Source organism: Cygnus olor, chromosome Z, assembly GCF_009769625.2.
Source record: "Cygnus olor isolate bCygOlo1 chromosome Z, bCygOlo1.pri.v2, whole genome shotgun sequence".
Classification (NCBI taxonomy): domain Eukaryota; kingdom Metazoa; phylum Chordata; class Aves; order Anseriformes; family Anatidae; genus Cygnus; species Cygnus olor.
The window spans coordinates 25,494,823-25,509,343 of record NC_049198.1 but is presented as its reverse complement, the minus strand read 5'-3'; the positions used below and the strand labels follow the sequence as shown (position 1 = coordinate 25,509,343).

Below are 14,521 nucleotides of genomic sequence, written 5' to 3'. Positions count from 1 at the left end.
CAAAAATCCTAAAACATAAGAAAGCCTTCAGGGACTGTAGTCCAACATTTGTATATCATTGAAATATCCAATGTGAAATTACACACAGGAATTTATTTGTGATGAATGTGCTAAAATGAATGATAAATATGATAAATGATAAATGAAATAGCATACTTGCCTAGCTGAAGTATAACTCTGCATCATGCTAATATACATTTATTTTAATGTGTGTTGTATCAAGTGTTTTAACATGATGTCTCATAAGGAAACAGCACAGTGGAAACTATTTGTACAGAACCTTAGAGAGTACAGGGGGACATTTTGTGATGCATGAGACCCTTCAGGTATTAGCACTTCAGACATTGATATGTGGAATTTCAAGCAAGGAAATGGTGATGAATGACCTCTTTGTTCAGTTAACAAAGGCCAGGCATTTATTTATTTATTTTTCTCAGTTTTACTTACCTTCTGCAAGGCAGAGGTGAGTCTTCTGGAGTCCAGAATTTTACACAACAGCAACTGAAGACAAACAGAGCAGCTGGGGAATTTGTCAGTTCTTATGGCTGATTGAAAAGGGACACAGGACATGGCTCACTCATATTTTAGCTGCTTCCAACTGCCTTATATTTAAATTCTTCTTAGTAGTAGTAGACTTACGAGATGATAGCAACCATTAATTAAATTAAAACTCATCTGGGAAGCTCAGTAAGAAAGTAGGTAGAAGAAGAAACAGTAAGTGTATGAAACAAAATACAAATCTGGTTGGACCTGCCGAAAGCTTGGGAACTATTCCTGCTTCTGACAGTCTGCTCAATGTGTTGTGTTTCCTCATGCATTGTCCCATGGAAGAGTTGTCCCTGGAAAAGAAATAATGTATAATATGCTAAGAAATAAATGGATAAATTGTTAATTATTCCAGATTAACTTTCCATTGGAAGCTATTTCACTTTTAAAACATTAACTTTAGAAAAAATCACCTCAAAACAGTATGTCCCCATCTCACTCTAACGTATTTAGCTAAACTGTAATGTATGTGTTCAAAATTCTTCATAAATAAAACTGTTTTCTAGTATTGGATTTGTTGTTGTTTATTCTATTTATTTATTTATTTTGTATATGGGACAATACTATTTAAAACAAAGCTGTACAACAAAGCAGAAGCAGGAGGGAGAAAAAAGATAAAGCTGGACGCCTTCAGTTCTGTAGATCTCAAATGGAAATTGTCCATTGTTTCACAATCAGCTTCTTTTAGACTTAGCACATCTTACTCCCAGTGATTAATCCCCTACAGGATTGCTTATATTCTTGTAATGTTCAGACTATTTCTCTCTGTAAGGAAAGTTTTAATTTTTGGAGTATTTAACCCAAATGTAGTCTGTTGCTAGGGAAATAGTGGCATTATTTCTCTTATTCACTCTTATTTGCTTGTATTTTAATTGTTTTAGCTACAGGCACCACATTTAATAATTATATTAAGCTTCAGTGTTTCTGCTAGCAGATGACACAGACACAATAGGAAATCTTTCTCCCTAGGTACTTTTACAAAGCTATGCATACAAATTCTACTCACTGAAAAAGGAGAAATTAATCTGTATATTACTTATTTTGGAAATACAGACGATGGCTGAAACCAAATCATTCAAATACATATAACTATTTTTGGTGTGGTCAATTGTGGTCAGTCATGTAGCTCACAAAACAACATCTTTTTTTTCTTTTTTTTTTTTTCTTTTGTGTGTATTGCAGGTAGCATAGTGTACCTTGGGATGATGGTGGGGGCATTCTTCTGGGGAGGCTTGGCAGACAAGGTGGGAAGGAGACAGTCACTCCTGATATGCATGTCTGTCAATGGATTCTTTGCCTTCCTTTCATCATTTGTCCAGGGGTATGGCTTCTTCCTCTTCTGTCGATTGTTTTCTGGATTTGGGTAAGCTCCTCTGGTTTTGTTCATTTCTACAATTGTGTGTGTTAATAAAAGTCTTCTATTTGCAAAAGTTCATTATTTAATGCAGAAATATAGCCTGTGTCAGGGGTGAGGGAATTAATCAATGCAGCTACTAAAATTGTAAACAAAAACTTGGAGGAGAAGAATAATGATCTTAGGGGAAAGATGCAGACTGAAAAGTGTAAAATTGAGATCTGTTCTCATCCTGCAACAGACTTGCTTTGTGAACTTGATTAACTTGCTTAACTGTTTTATATCTCAGCTTCTCTATGTATTGTCTATTAATTAAGCAGTATAATACTCTCCTCATAGGTTTAAGATTTCAGTAATACTTATAAATTTTCTAATGCCTTTGTGTGCCAAATATTGTTTATAACACCACTGTAGTCAAGATTGTCAAATTTAAAATTGGGCTTTATATCTTGCCAAACATTATTGCTCTTTCCATAAGGAGAAGGTTTGTGGCCCTGTATTTGCTTTACTTTTCTTTTAATTTAAATAACTTCTCACTTGGTGAAAATGTTTAAGATATTGGTCATGGTCCATTAAGTTTACCATTTTAAACTTAAAGAATCTGAGATTGAGATGCCCAAGCTAATTAACATGACGTAACTTAATTGTACCTTTATTGCACTCTTGGATTTTTGTTTTGTTCTGGAGTAGTTTAGCACTTCTGGTAATTACTTGATTCAGATCAAAAACCCTCATTTATGATTCCATTGCCGGCCACTTTCATTCTTTAGAATGCTCAATATGAAACAGCTAGTGAGAGCACAGAACACTGTATGGTAAAACTGTGCATATGAAGTCCATTGTTTGTATGGTTTGTTGGCTCTGGTTTATGTAACCATAGTGCAAAAACACTGTTGTATGGTGTTTGCAGTTTCAGAAACCACAAATGGTCTGAAGTAGGGTAGATCTAGACAATGACACGAAAATACAATTGCTATAGCACTAAGTACTATTAAACTGATTCAAGAAGGAGGCTGAAAGGGGAAGAGGATTGAGGAACGGGATGTGGGCTGTCCTCTTGCCAGGAGAGTCTAACACCAAATTTTTAGATATGACTCTTTTTAGAGTCACAAGGATATGGCAACTGTTCTACTTCTTAAAAATAAATAAAAATTAAAAAAAAAAAATCCCATTCAGCTTCCCTACATGTTTTTCCTTTCATAGGTCACTATCATTTCTAGGTTTTATGTTATTACTACCCAAACTTCTGCATTTTCATCAAAACCCTGACACTTTTTACAAAGCTGTTTTCACTACAGTAAGATATTCCTTGTGCCTGCATCTCTATAGCTAGTTAATGGACCATTGTTCTGAAAAAACAACCTTTGACCATGTTGCACGACACTTTCTCTCTTTCATGATCCTGTCAAAGTCCAGAAGATTGTTGTATTCCTGCTTAGTCTGCCCAGTTCATGAGGGCAGCACTTGACCCTTGTGCCATGCAGGTTTGTTTTTTTGGCAGGCATGTTTGTGCAACTGTTGGCTTTTACCCACATCGTCCCTCTTGGGATGTGTGGCAAAATACGTGTTTACCATGCCTCATGCCAGACTTGCCTGTGAGGTCTCCTCCTCACCAGAAAGAGTAGCTTTTCTAATAATAGGCAATGTCTGCAGCTTAACCCAAAATAGGTGTATATCCTCGATTGGGAAACATGTTCAGCTGTGTGTATGGTTTATGATTATCTGTCTTGGAACAAGCAGGCCCTCCTCTTATACCTTAATGTGAGTCCCCACTGTGTCCAAAGTCCTTCTACCGCATCTTTGAGAAGTGAATGAACACATGATGATAATTCACCACCATGTACAACATTTTAAAAAAAAACAAAAACCCTCTCCTTCCCTTCCCCCAAAAAAACAAAACCAAGCAAACAAACAAACAAACAAAAACAACAAAACCAAAAACACTGGCATGAACTGCAGTCATTCCACACAGCTATTACTACAGTGAGAAAGAAAAGAAAGATTTGTGGTTGGTTCCTATTTGCTATTTGAAGAAGTATTTTCTCTCCAGAAGAACTTGATTCCTCTCCTTCCAATGGTATCAGATTTCCACTTTATCTTAGATATTATCCATCATAAAAACTGCACGATTTCTTGAACCGAATCTGTCCTTCATACCCTTAAGTTGCGGAAAGGCTCTTCCCTTTTGTTCTCACTTTGTTTTTCCACTAAAGTTTACATTTTTGGAGCTCTTCTTTTTCAGAATGTTCATCTGTTCACTCTCTATTAGATTAGGCATAGTTTTCACTTACCAGTGCAACTCAAGCTGGTATTTGTGTTTTGTATGGCTTTCCTCTGTTGTTGTTGTTGATATTGTTTTTTGTTGTTGTTGTTGCTGTTTTTTTGTGGTTCACTTTTGGACATGATTTTACATTGGGAGGAGCTGTAATAACAAGACACATCACATGCCAAACACCAAGAGAGAAGGGAGAGGCTAGAATATTCCTCCTACAGAGACATCAAAGTAAAATCTTTCCACCTTTAGATAGAAGGACACCAATATACCCACTGTTAGAGCATACATCTTTCATACTGTTTCCAGATACTTGGCATCAACCTTGTGCAAAAAGGCAATCTCTTTTTGGTATCCCTCACTGAAGAACTCCCAGATATTTTTGCCAGCTTTTAAGCCATATCTTTTTGCAGTACACCAGAAAATTGAATTAAAGAGCTTGAATTAAACCCTAAATGTTTACTGCATTCTTTACTACATCCCACATCTTGCTTGAATGGAAAAGAAATTCTGTCAGTTATACAGAAATATGCATTCAACTAAATTTTTCTCAATCTCTCCTCGTTTTAGAGATCCTGCCTTTGGCCAGCAGATGCCAGTTCCCCTTTCTTAATGAAAGACGTTGGATATATATCACTGTTATCAATGGAGGTGGCTTTGTTCCAGTAATTTGGTGTGCATTAAAGAGCCCAAATATTAAATATCAAAGAATTGAATGTTTTGTTTTAAAGGCGAAAGAGTATTGTTATGCAGATTGGAGAAAGGCTTTCTGAAGGGTCAGAGAGTTAACTGGACAACTTCTGATAATTAAAAGTCAATTAAATATTAAGAAGTATTCATGAGATATGAAATCATGAGACATCAGGTGAAGGGATTTTAAACTGCTCTTCTATCTTCTAGAAAATACAAAAATATATGTAAATATATGAAGAAGCATGAACAATAAAATCAGTATCTGATAGAAGAATTTATTTATAGAAAATAGTATAAAACAGACTATCCTCAGATTCTCTTGTAGACCAAACATGTTTACAGAGGTATACTGATCAGGAAAAAACAATCAAACAGCAACAACAACAAACAATCCACCTTCTGATCATGTTTTTGCCTCTGGAAAACTTTAAACTACTAAAAGTTTTGCATCCCTCTCCTCCCCCCAAGAAGAAGAATTATTTGGAATAAAAACAGTATAAATAATATTAAGATACTGCTTGGTAAAAGGTGTTGAGGGATATGAAAGTCTCAAAGGTGAACTTAAGCTAGTGAAAAGAATAAAGAAATATTGGGTAGTCTGCAAAATCATTTGCATTTGTGGAAAAAATGTCATAACTGTTATTCCTCCATTGATTAATCCAAAATCTAAAATCAAAAGGGATTTGAATCCCAAAGTCAGATAAAGGCTTTTGACATGGTTTCCTACAATGTAGAAACAGCTAGACAAGAAACTGTGAGCTGTATTCATCATTAGTCAGTGGGGAGAAGGGGGGGAAAGGGGGAAATGTGCTAAAATTATCATCAAAAAGAACCTTGTTAGATCTGTCTTTGTCAAAGTAAATTTTCTCTAATACCCGAATATGACTCATAATATCACTACTACCTTGAACGGAAAGGGAGTTGTTGCCTATTCAACACTGGCACAGTGAAATATTAATCTCAACTAGAGAATTTTATCTAACGTCTATTACAGAAAGTTATATTTTTTTCATCTTATTTTTTTTTTTGGTACTTTTAGATAATTTTAGATGCAGTTTTCCATGTACAACAACTTAGTTTAGAATAACGTGCTTAAAAGTACTCTATACGTTTGTATTAGCCCAGCAAATTTGTTTTAGGTTGCCTTGAAGTAAACAGAGAGATGATACATTTTCCCCAAATGTATCATATTTATCTAGCCCAAATGTTGCTTCTAAAAGTAATCAAAGTTTTCGTGTTGTATTAAGGTAACTGAAATAAATATATATCCTGAGGCCAACTACAGTTTAAAAACTATTCAACCAACACTGAAATGATTCTTTTTCACGAGGGAAGTATGAAAGGTTAAACAAACATGTCTTAATTTACAAACCAAGCATTATGTCCAGAATACAGAGATTTCTTTTAATTTGCTACAAACACCAGTTTGACCAAATGTCTTCTTAAGATCCACAGAAATATTAGTAAACTTGGCTTAGATGTGGTGAATTTATATAACCAAAAGCCAATAAAAAGCCTGTCATATCCTGTGAATAAGAGTCTTTCTCAATATTTACTATCATATAATATTTCTTTTCCACAAGATGTTAGACTAGACTCACCTTCAGACAGCCTTTTTATCCCTTTCTCAGAAAACCTCTCTGCAAAGCTACCTGCAGTAGTCCTTCTACATTACTGGGATCTAACATATATAGAACTGGTGTCAACATAGTAGCATTCAACTCGTCATTTAGATCATGCCCAAATCCCTCACATTTTCGTGGGGATAAACAGTTACCAAAAATCCAGATCTGTAGAAGAAGTTTCTTGTAACAAGCAATTTTGAGGTCACTGTGTAAATCTACCCAAGCTGACATTTACTACCATTTTTGTATGTTGTGTGTAGCGGCAAGTAACTCCTACAGATGTTTATATCCCCCTTCTCTAAATGACCAAGACAGGAAGGACAGCCAGTGGTCTGTATGCACAGCAACTTTCAAAAGATTCCAGCAGAGATATGGGCCATGTGAACACAGCACAGTTGCACAACACAGCTACACAAGCAGTTGCTGTCAAGGACTTCAGATCTTGACCAACAGGCAGCTTTTATAATTGTATGCCATCAGTATTCATTATTACGTTGTACTTATCTTTTACCTCTTTACGCTTATTTGCTCTATTTCTTTCTCATGTGCCTTCTTACCCTCAAGGGGTTGTAATCCTTTTGACTTTAATTCCTCTGCAAACTCCAGCTGCCTCCCACCCATGGCTATCAGTAGTTGTACACTGAGAGCTGATGAATAGCTCTGCAGGTGACTGGCTTCAAAGCTGATAGTGTATGCCAAAAAGGCTGATATGTTTCTCAGGCAAGCCAAGGAAGCGGTTAGCAAGGTATGAGCTTTCCAAATAGCTTTGATTCCAGGCCTTTCTTCCTCTTCAGTCATTAAAGGTTGACTGACGTAAACCTGACGCAGCTGGGAGAAAAATGGTCTGTCCTAAGACTGTGAAGACAAGAGGACAATATTCTAATGGGAAAGGAAGATTATATGGGAGAGAAAGACTAGAAGAGTGAAACACAGAAATAAGGTAGAACCTGTACAATAGAAAACTCAAAAGAGAAAGTAAAAACTTGAAAAGAGAAATGAAAAAGAGGAAGAAAGAGATCTGCAAAAGACCAAGAGTTCATAAACAGTCACGGAATTGAACAACCCAGGCTGGAATGGACTTTGAAAGATCATCATGTCCAACCTTAATGGGAAAAGGGAGATTAGATGAGATGATCTAGCACCCTGTCCATTCACATCTTGAAAGCCTCTGTTGAAGGGGATTCTATCATGCCTCTGGCGAGGTTGTTCCAGTGACTGACTGTTTTCACTGTAACAAATTACTTTCTTACATGAAGATGAAATCTCTTCCAGTGCAGTTTGTACCCATTACCCCTTGTCTTCTCCACGTGGATCCTTGTGAAAAAGAGAACCCCCTTCCTCTTTGTAGCCACCCATTATGTACTGGCTGCCCTTCAAATACTGGAGCACTGTGATAAGATCTGCCTTGAGCCTTCTTTTCTCCAGGGTGAAAAGATCTAACTGCTTCAGCCTTTCCTCATAGGACAGGTTCTCCAGCCCTCTGATCATATTTGTGGCCCTCCTTTGGACACTCTTCAGTCTGTCTGTGTCTTTTTGAACTCTGGGGACCAGAACTGGACACTGCGCCAGGTGTGACCTGACAAATGCTGAGTAGAGTGTGATGATCACACCTGTATCTCTGCTAGTAATGTCCCTGTAGATGCAGAAATGTTTCTGTGCTTATCTGGCATATCTAGCTGAATAAGTACTGCAAGCAAATTCCTTGCAATTATATGCTTGTATTTGACTTGTCTTTTTTTTTTTTTTTTTTTTTTTTTTTTTTTTTAGTAGTGTTGGAAAAATTTGTGGACTTATTTACTCATCTGTTTCCTTCAGAACTAACAGTATTTTAGAATTCTGTAAATAATCATACATGAGTCTATCACAGGGAGTCTCACTATTGATAGCATACAGGTCACGTGTGTACCTAGAAGACAACTTCTCTAGCGTGCATAGTCCAATCAGGCACTTGGATTTAAAAATAGGTAGAATGATCAGCAATGCATGACCTGAAGCATGCTGCTGTTTTGTAGGACATTACCCAGCAGTTTGCAAGGTGAACAAGTTGATCTGGGTACTTGCTTTTGCATATCTTGCCAATCTAGAGGAAGTTCTGGGAGGAAAATAACAAAGATGTTTTTAACTGGACTTTTGGAAGTGGAAGTAAAAACTGGTTAAGAAGAAGAGGAAAAAGTAGGTGCAAGTGGACAAAAGAAGGTGGTGGGCTGCTTCCATATCTCAGGAGCATAGCAGTGAATCTGTGTTTAGAACTCTGACACTTAACAAATCACCAGTAAAAAACTTGCAAACGTCAACACAGACACAATCTTTACTCTGAGTCTAAATCTTAACTATATTTGTAAAAGAAGAAGACAAGATATTTCAGAACAACATTCTGGCTCATATAATTAGTATTCTATAAGGTGGTGTGTTTTTTTACATTCCCCTCTTCCTTTCCCCTCCATTGTCTCTCTTCCTTATATACTTTTGCTTTTCAAGACACTTTGCTTAGTGTATCTGCCAATAAGCAAAGGCTCTCTGAAATCAGAGGCTCCAGGATGTTATTTATTTATTTATTTATTTATTTATTTATTTATTTATTTTATTTTATTTATTTACTTATTTTCCAGTCACACTGTCCAGTTGCCAAAATCTGTTGTGACAAATCATGGCTCTGAAGGTAGATTTGCAGGCATTTATTTATGGCAACATAAGTGCAAATGTACTGTAGTTTATTGTTTGTTTCATTAAATTCTGTTCTCCTAGGGTGCATCATTTATATCTCCTTTTGATTTTCACCTCCCAATAAGTTCACAGAACAAATATGAATAGAAAGTGTACAGAAATAGCACTATAAAAGCATGGCCTGAGCCCTGGAGGGTGAGAATTTATTGCTGTAAGCCACTTAAACTTTGGGAACTGGAGAGCCTACAGGCTCTATAGCACCACTGAGCTAGTAGGGCTTCTTCATTGCAGCAAAATGAGCTGTGATTCCACCCTCTGTTTCTCATCCTGGGCTTCCAGGACAACCTCTCAGGACAACCTCTCAGGACAATCTCCCTCATTGTGAGAGAGCGATACCCTGGTGAAACTTTTTAGTGTTTTTACCCATGAGAAGAACACAAGATACAGTCCTCACATGGGAACTCTATCTGTACACCGAACAAGAAATCACGGAGGTGCAAACCTCTGCCCAACTTGCAGAGAATGTTAGCAACCTCAGCTATGGCAAATATTAATTTTAAAGGTAAGAGTTGACTGGCAGTACTTTGTGTAGAGCTATCTAGAAGAAAATGACAGAACAGTAGTCCCCTAAACAAATTAACTTCTCAATGCAGTGTTTCATTGCAATACCTGAGGACACCTTGAAGTAAACAATACTGCATTGACAATAAATTGCAATAAACAATATTGCACTGAAATACCATTTCTGTATTCATCTTTTACTTTTTATACTTGTTTTAATCTGTTCTAAATTCCTTCCTTTTGCTCCCAGTTTGGCAGTCGCTGAAACAGCAGCATAAATACACATTTATCTTTAAAACTGAGTTAAAAATTTCAACCATGAAAGTCATTACTTCTTTAAAGGATGTAATCTGGTATATCTGAATATCTGTTCAAACTTCACAGGTATTTTCTTTAGCAGGAAATTAAAGCCCACAAAGACTTAATCTGTTGTGGAACATTTGACAGTTTGCATTGGTAGTGAGAAGTTAAATACAGTAAAAGACTATTTGAAGCCTAGTACTGACAATAATACATAATTTGAGTTATAATAAATTTTGCAAAACCAAGTTGAAGTCTTTTTTTTCACTTCTTTTTAAAAATTATTTTTATTTTTTACTCCATGAAGATGTGTGGATATTTTATGAATGCATAGGCTCTCCCATAAAAAATTTAAGCCCATCATGGGCTTAGCAAATCATGTGGTGCAACTGAATAGAACATCTTTTTAAAATATGCATGAGATAAAATATATTAACAACATACTTGGAATTTAGTCACTTCCTGTCTGAGCACTGAAACATTGGAGTTAAGACTTAGAGAAATATCTATTATTCTTTGGGAAAATGACTAATATTTTCAGTTAAATTGAATGTATTTTGACATTTGTCATTAGATTGCTATGATTACAGGATTTTTGTAACGGTGAAAATCAATGCATTGTGTTGGTTTCTGTTTCAGCAGCCAGCGCATTTACAACCCATTTGAATCACTGAATACTGGTGAAAGTTTTCTAAATAGTTCTTCAGTACATGGTGCGATTTGAGAAAAAAACACTCTTGCTAGGAAAGCTGCTTGTAGTTTGGGTTTTAAATGACTTTATCCAAACTTTAACTAGTTGTTACTCTCCCTTAATGTATGGTATGTATTTCATTTTAGGATTGGTGGAGCTGTGCCAATAGTTTTCTCCTATTTTTCGGAAGTTCTTGCTCGGGAGAAGCGAGGCGAACATCTGAGTTGGCTCTGTATGTTTTGGATGATTGGTGGTATCTATGCATCTGCAATGGCTTGGGCAATAATTCCTCATTATGGTAAGAAAAACATCTCCTTGCAATTTTTCATTCTTGTACTGTGAAAGTAAAGCTCTTCAATTAGAGTTTGAACATGGTACTATATATCTGTTCTCAAAATACTAACCCTGTTATTAAGAAAAATTGATTCCTTTGCAGGAAGTTAGGAGAACAGAACATTAACTAAATAAAAATATATTTAAAAATTAATATATTAATGCAAAAATTACCCCATACCCATGCTTAGTCAGATTCTATAAATTTACTAGAAACATGGACAAATAGAAGTATGAGTAACCTGGGTGAGTAGAATGTATCCCTGCCTATGACAGGGGGGGCAGAATTAGATGACCTTTAAGGTCCCTTCCAAGCCAAACCTTTCTATGATCCTGTGAGTCTGTGATTCTATGGTAACTGGTATTTTTTTGAAACTGGAGAAAATATGTGACATGGATAAATTAAAGAAATTAAAGAAGATAGCTTTTAAAATGTGGAGTATAAAAGTTCTGCTAGCTTTTTTGTTTGTTTATTTGAAACAGAAATTAAATGCCAATTATACACTCTTGAGAAAGAAGTGTAAGGATCATCTTAATGTTTGTGGTGGCACTTCTGAATATAAAACCATATTGAATGTTCTTAATGGATCTTTTTAATGGTGTAGGAATCAGAAATCAAATAAAGTGTAGGGATACTGTAAAAATACTGTAGGGATAAATGAAGGCAAATAAGACAAAAAGCTTACAGTGATTGAAATTATATGAACATGCAATATATACTGCTTTGTGAAAGAACTCTTTACTGCCCTGACGTAGTCAAACATTATACAGAGGTACAGGTTTGAATCAGTGTTCTGGGCTTGTGTTTTGGAAGAGTTAAGTGCTCATGGGTCTCCAGGGTGGCTGAGGCTGCTCAGTGGTTTTTAAAAATAAGGTTCTGTAAGCACTTGTCGGTGGCATTCTTCAAAACAAGTAGAGCAACGTCATGAGTTAGCTAGCGTGCAGAGCAGTTTTCTTAAGCCAGGCACTGATATTTATTGAAGTTGGATTGTGCAAAAGAGGAAAAATTCAGAAGGTTCGCCCAAAATGATTGGAACATTTAACTGACAGCAAGGCCCAGAAATAAATTATAACCATGCAGACTAATCAAATATCTAGACTGTAACATGAAAACTAATTTTAGACTGGACATACAGCCTGAATCTCTGTCCTTAACCTTGCCTTTTGGCTTTGAATTCCTGAAATCAGAGAGGAATCTTTGCTGGCAAGGCATGATGTGGATATATATATATATATATGTATTTAATTAGTCAGTTGTTCTGGGTGCCTTTTTTTTTTTTATTTCCTTTATATTTTTATTTTCTTTATCTTTCAGTGGAAAATACAAACATTATGACAGAAGGATTTGAATAGGTTGTCTAATTTGACTATAGATTTCATAAATAACTCTACAACATTTACTGAGGTGCTTTCAGAAATGTCACATGGCAATATATCTCAATGAATAACAATTCACAACTTTACATTAAAGCAGTGACACTGGAGGGAATAATTTTCTTCTTTCTTTAGCAGTGGAAGAGTATCAGTAAAAAAAAAGCCATGCTGCGCTGTTTTGGTTTTGTGTGTGTGTATTTCACCACAGTATCTAGGAAATCACTTCAGACAGAGTAACACACACAAAAAAAATTTAAAGACTGTATAATTCAGCTTTAGCCATATAAATCACTCTCCTTGCAGTATATTAAGAAAAGACTTAATAGCCAAAGGGAGGGCTAAAAAAGGAACCTATAAACAACAGACATAATTCTTCCCCAAAGGAAAAGAAATAAGCTTACACATGATTTTGGAAAATTTAATCAGAATATATATGTGGGTTTGAATGAGGTCTTTCAAAATTATTTTTACTGTAAATTAGACCTCTTCTTTATGTTGTCAAAGTTAAAGTCTGTGTCTTACTGCCTGGTACAAGTGTGGAATTGTTCTGCTCAGGACCAGGCATAAACTGCTTCATTTTCATGATTGCATGCTGAGTTCACAGGCGCTGCCAAGTGTTCCCAGGGCAAATGCTGCTCTGGTACTGGGGAGGATACATTAACACAATACTGTACCCTTCTGCAAACACTCCAGGAGAGGTTAATGCAGGCTCTAGTCACTTCACCATTTGTATCAAGTGCATTCATGAGGACTCCTTTAAGAGCGTTTTCTCCTTCAGGATTTCCACATAGTTTCCACATGATTATTTTGCCAAAATTAGGCAAAGATGTATCTTTTTCTCCAAACCACTTTCAGTCCTTCTCATCATTCATATAGCCACTGACCAGGAAGCAAAACTTATATTAAACAAAGCATCCACTTACTTCTAAGGTTCATAGTGCATAGGAAATTCTGATCTCTCTGCTTCTCACTTGAGGAGCAAACAGAGTTCGTTTTTCCTAGCTGAACACTGAAATTACTCAAAGACAATGAATGAAGTTGTATCTATTGAAAAGCAATAAGATGCCACTGAGCATAGTAGAATTATTCTTAAATGAATGGAAAAGTACCAGACCAGCAGTGTAGAATCACCTTTTTTTTTTTTTTTTTTTTTTCTCTCCCTGTTTTACAAATGTATTCCTTTCATTTTTACCAATTCTTATATAAGGTACTTTAAAAAGTCCTAGATTTGCAGCTGATATACATTATCTAGCTCCAAGGCAGGCAGTGAAGCTATACTAGTTCACCTGTTGAAGATTTAGTTATATATATATATATTTTTGTGTGTGTGTGTGTGTGAGAAAATGAAGTCTACATTCCCTACATGTTACAGTTTATCTCTGTTTCTGTTCAAGCAGCATGGGAGTGACTGAAGCCTGAGAGGAATCAGGATGATGTAGTGCTGCAGTGACCACATACTGGAAGATTAGTTTTATCTGGAAGGCAAGCAAGTTTCAGAGCTTCTTTAAGTCTATGGCTGTTGGCTTCTGTTTAAAAATTGAAAATGGATGCAGACTTGCTCAGCGTTCTTGAAAGAAGAGTTGAGGTCATATAGAATCTATTACAAGAAACATCTGCAGAGAAATGCTTCTAATTGCAGCCAATTAACAAAGTCCCAGACTAGGCTGTTGCGAATAAATGGCTTTATGCACAACATAGGTCAGGCTTGATAGGAAGGATAATTACCATTTTATAAACCATTTTGCAAGTGCAACTTTAAATTTAGCATAATGCTTCAAGGTGGATTACTTCCAAGACTGTCAAATGCATCAAATACGTATCACAATGTTTTTTAAAATGTTCATTTTCCAAACAATGAAAAGTCTTAACAGTGAGAGATTATATTTCAGCATAAAATCCCAATAGTGATATATTACCTTTTCATTATACTTCTTAGGTCTTCGTTCAAGCATAGGAACCAAGGATTCATCCAAGTTTTCCTAGCCAATTTTATCCCTTCATTAAAAAAAATAATATATGTATATAATTATCAGTTCTCTGAAAAAGTATGTTGCCTGCCATACACTATGTTATTCTTTTTAAAAAAGGTTAGTATTTTATTGTGTCAT

The 14,521-nt window shown here is 35.8% G+C and overlaps 1 protein-coding gene across 2 annotated transcripts in view; it reads left to right on the top strand.

The window, feature by feature from the left end:
- SV2C (synaptic vesicle glycoprotein 2C) overlaps positions 1-14,521 on the top strand; it is a 109,253-nt gene that overhangs the window by 48,208 nt on the left and 46,524 nt on the right. For both annotated transcript variants that reach the window (XM_040541531.1, XM_040541532.1), the window contains exons 3-4: positions 1,729-1,909; positions 10,853-11,004. In XM_040541531.1, coding sequence (XP_040397465.1) covers positions 1,729-1,909; positions 10,853-11,004 — 333 coding nt within the window. The remainder of the gene's footprint in view (positions 1-1,728; positions 1,910-10,852; positions 11,005-14,521) is intronic.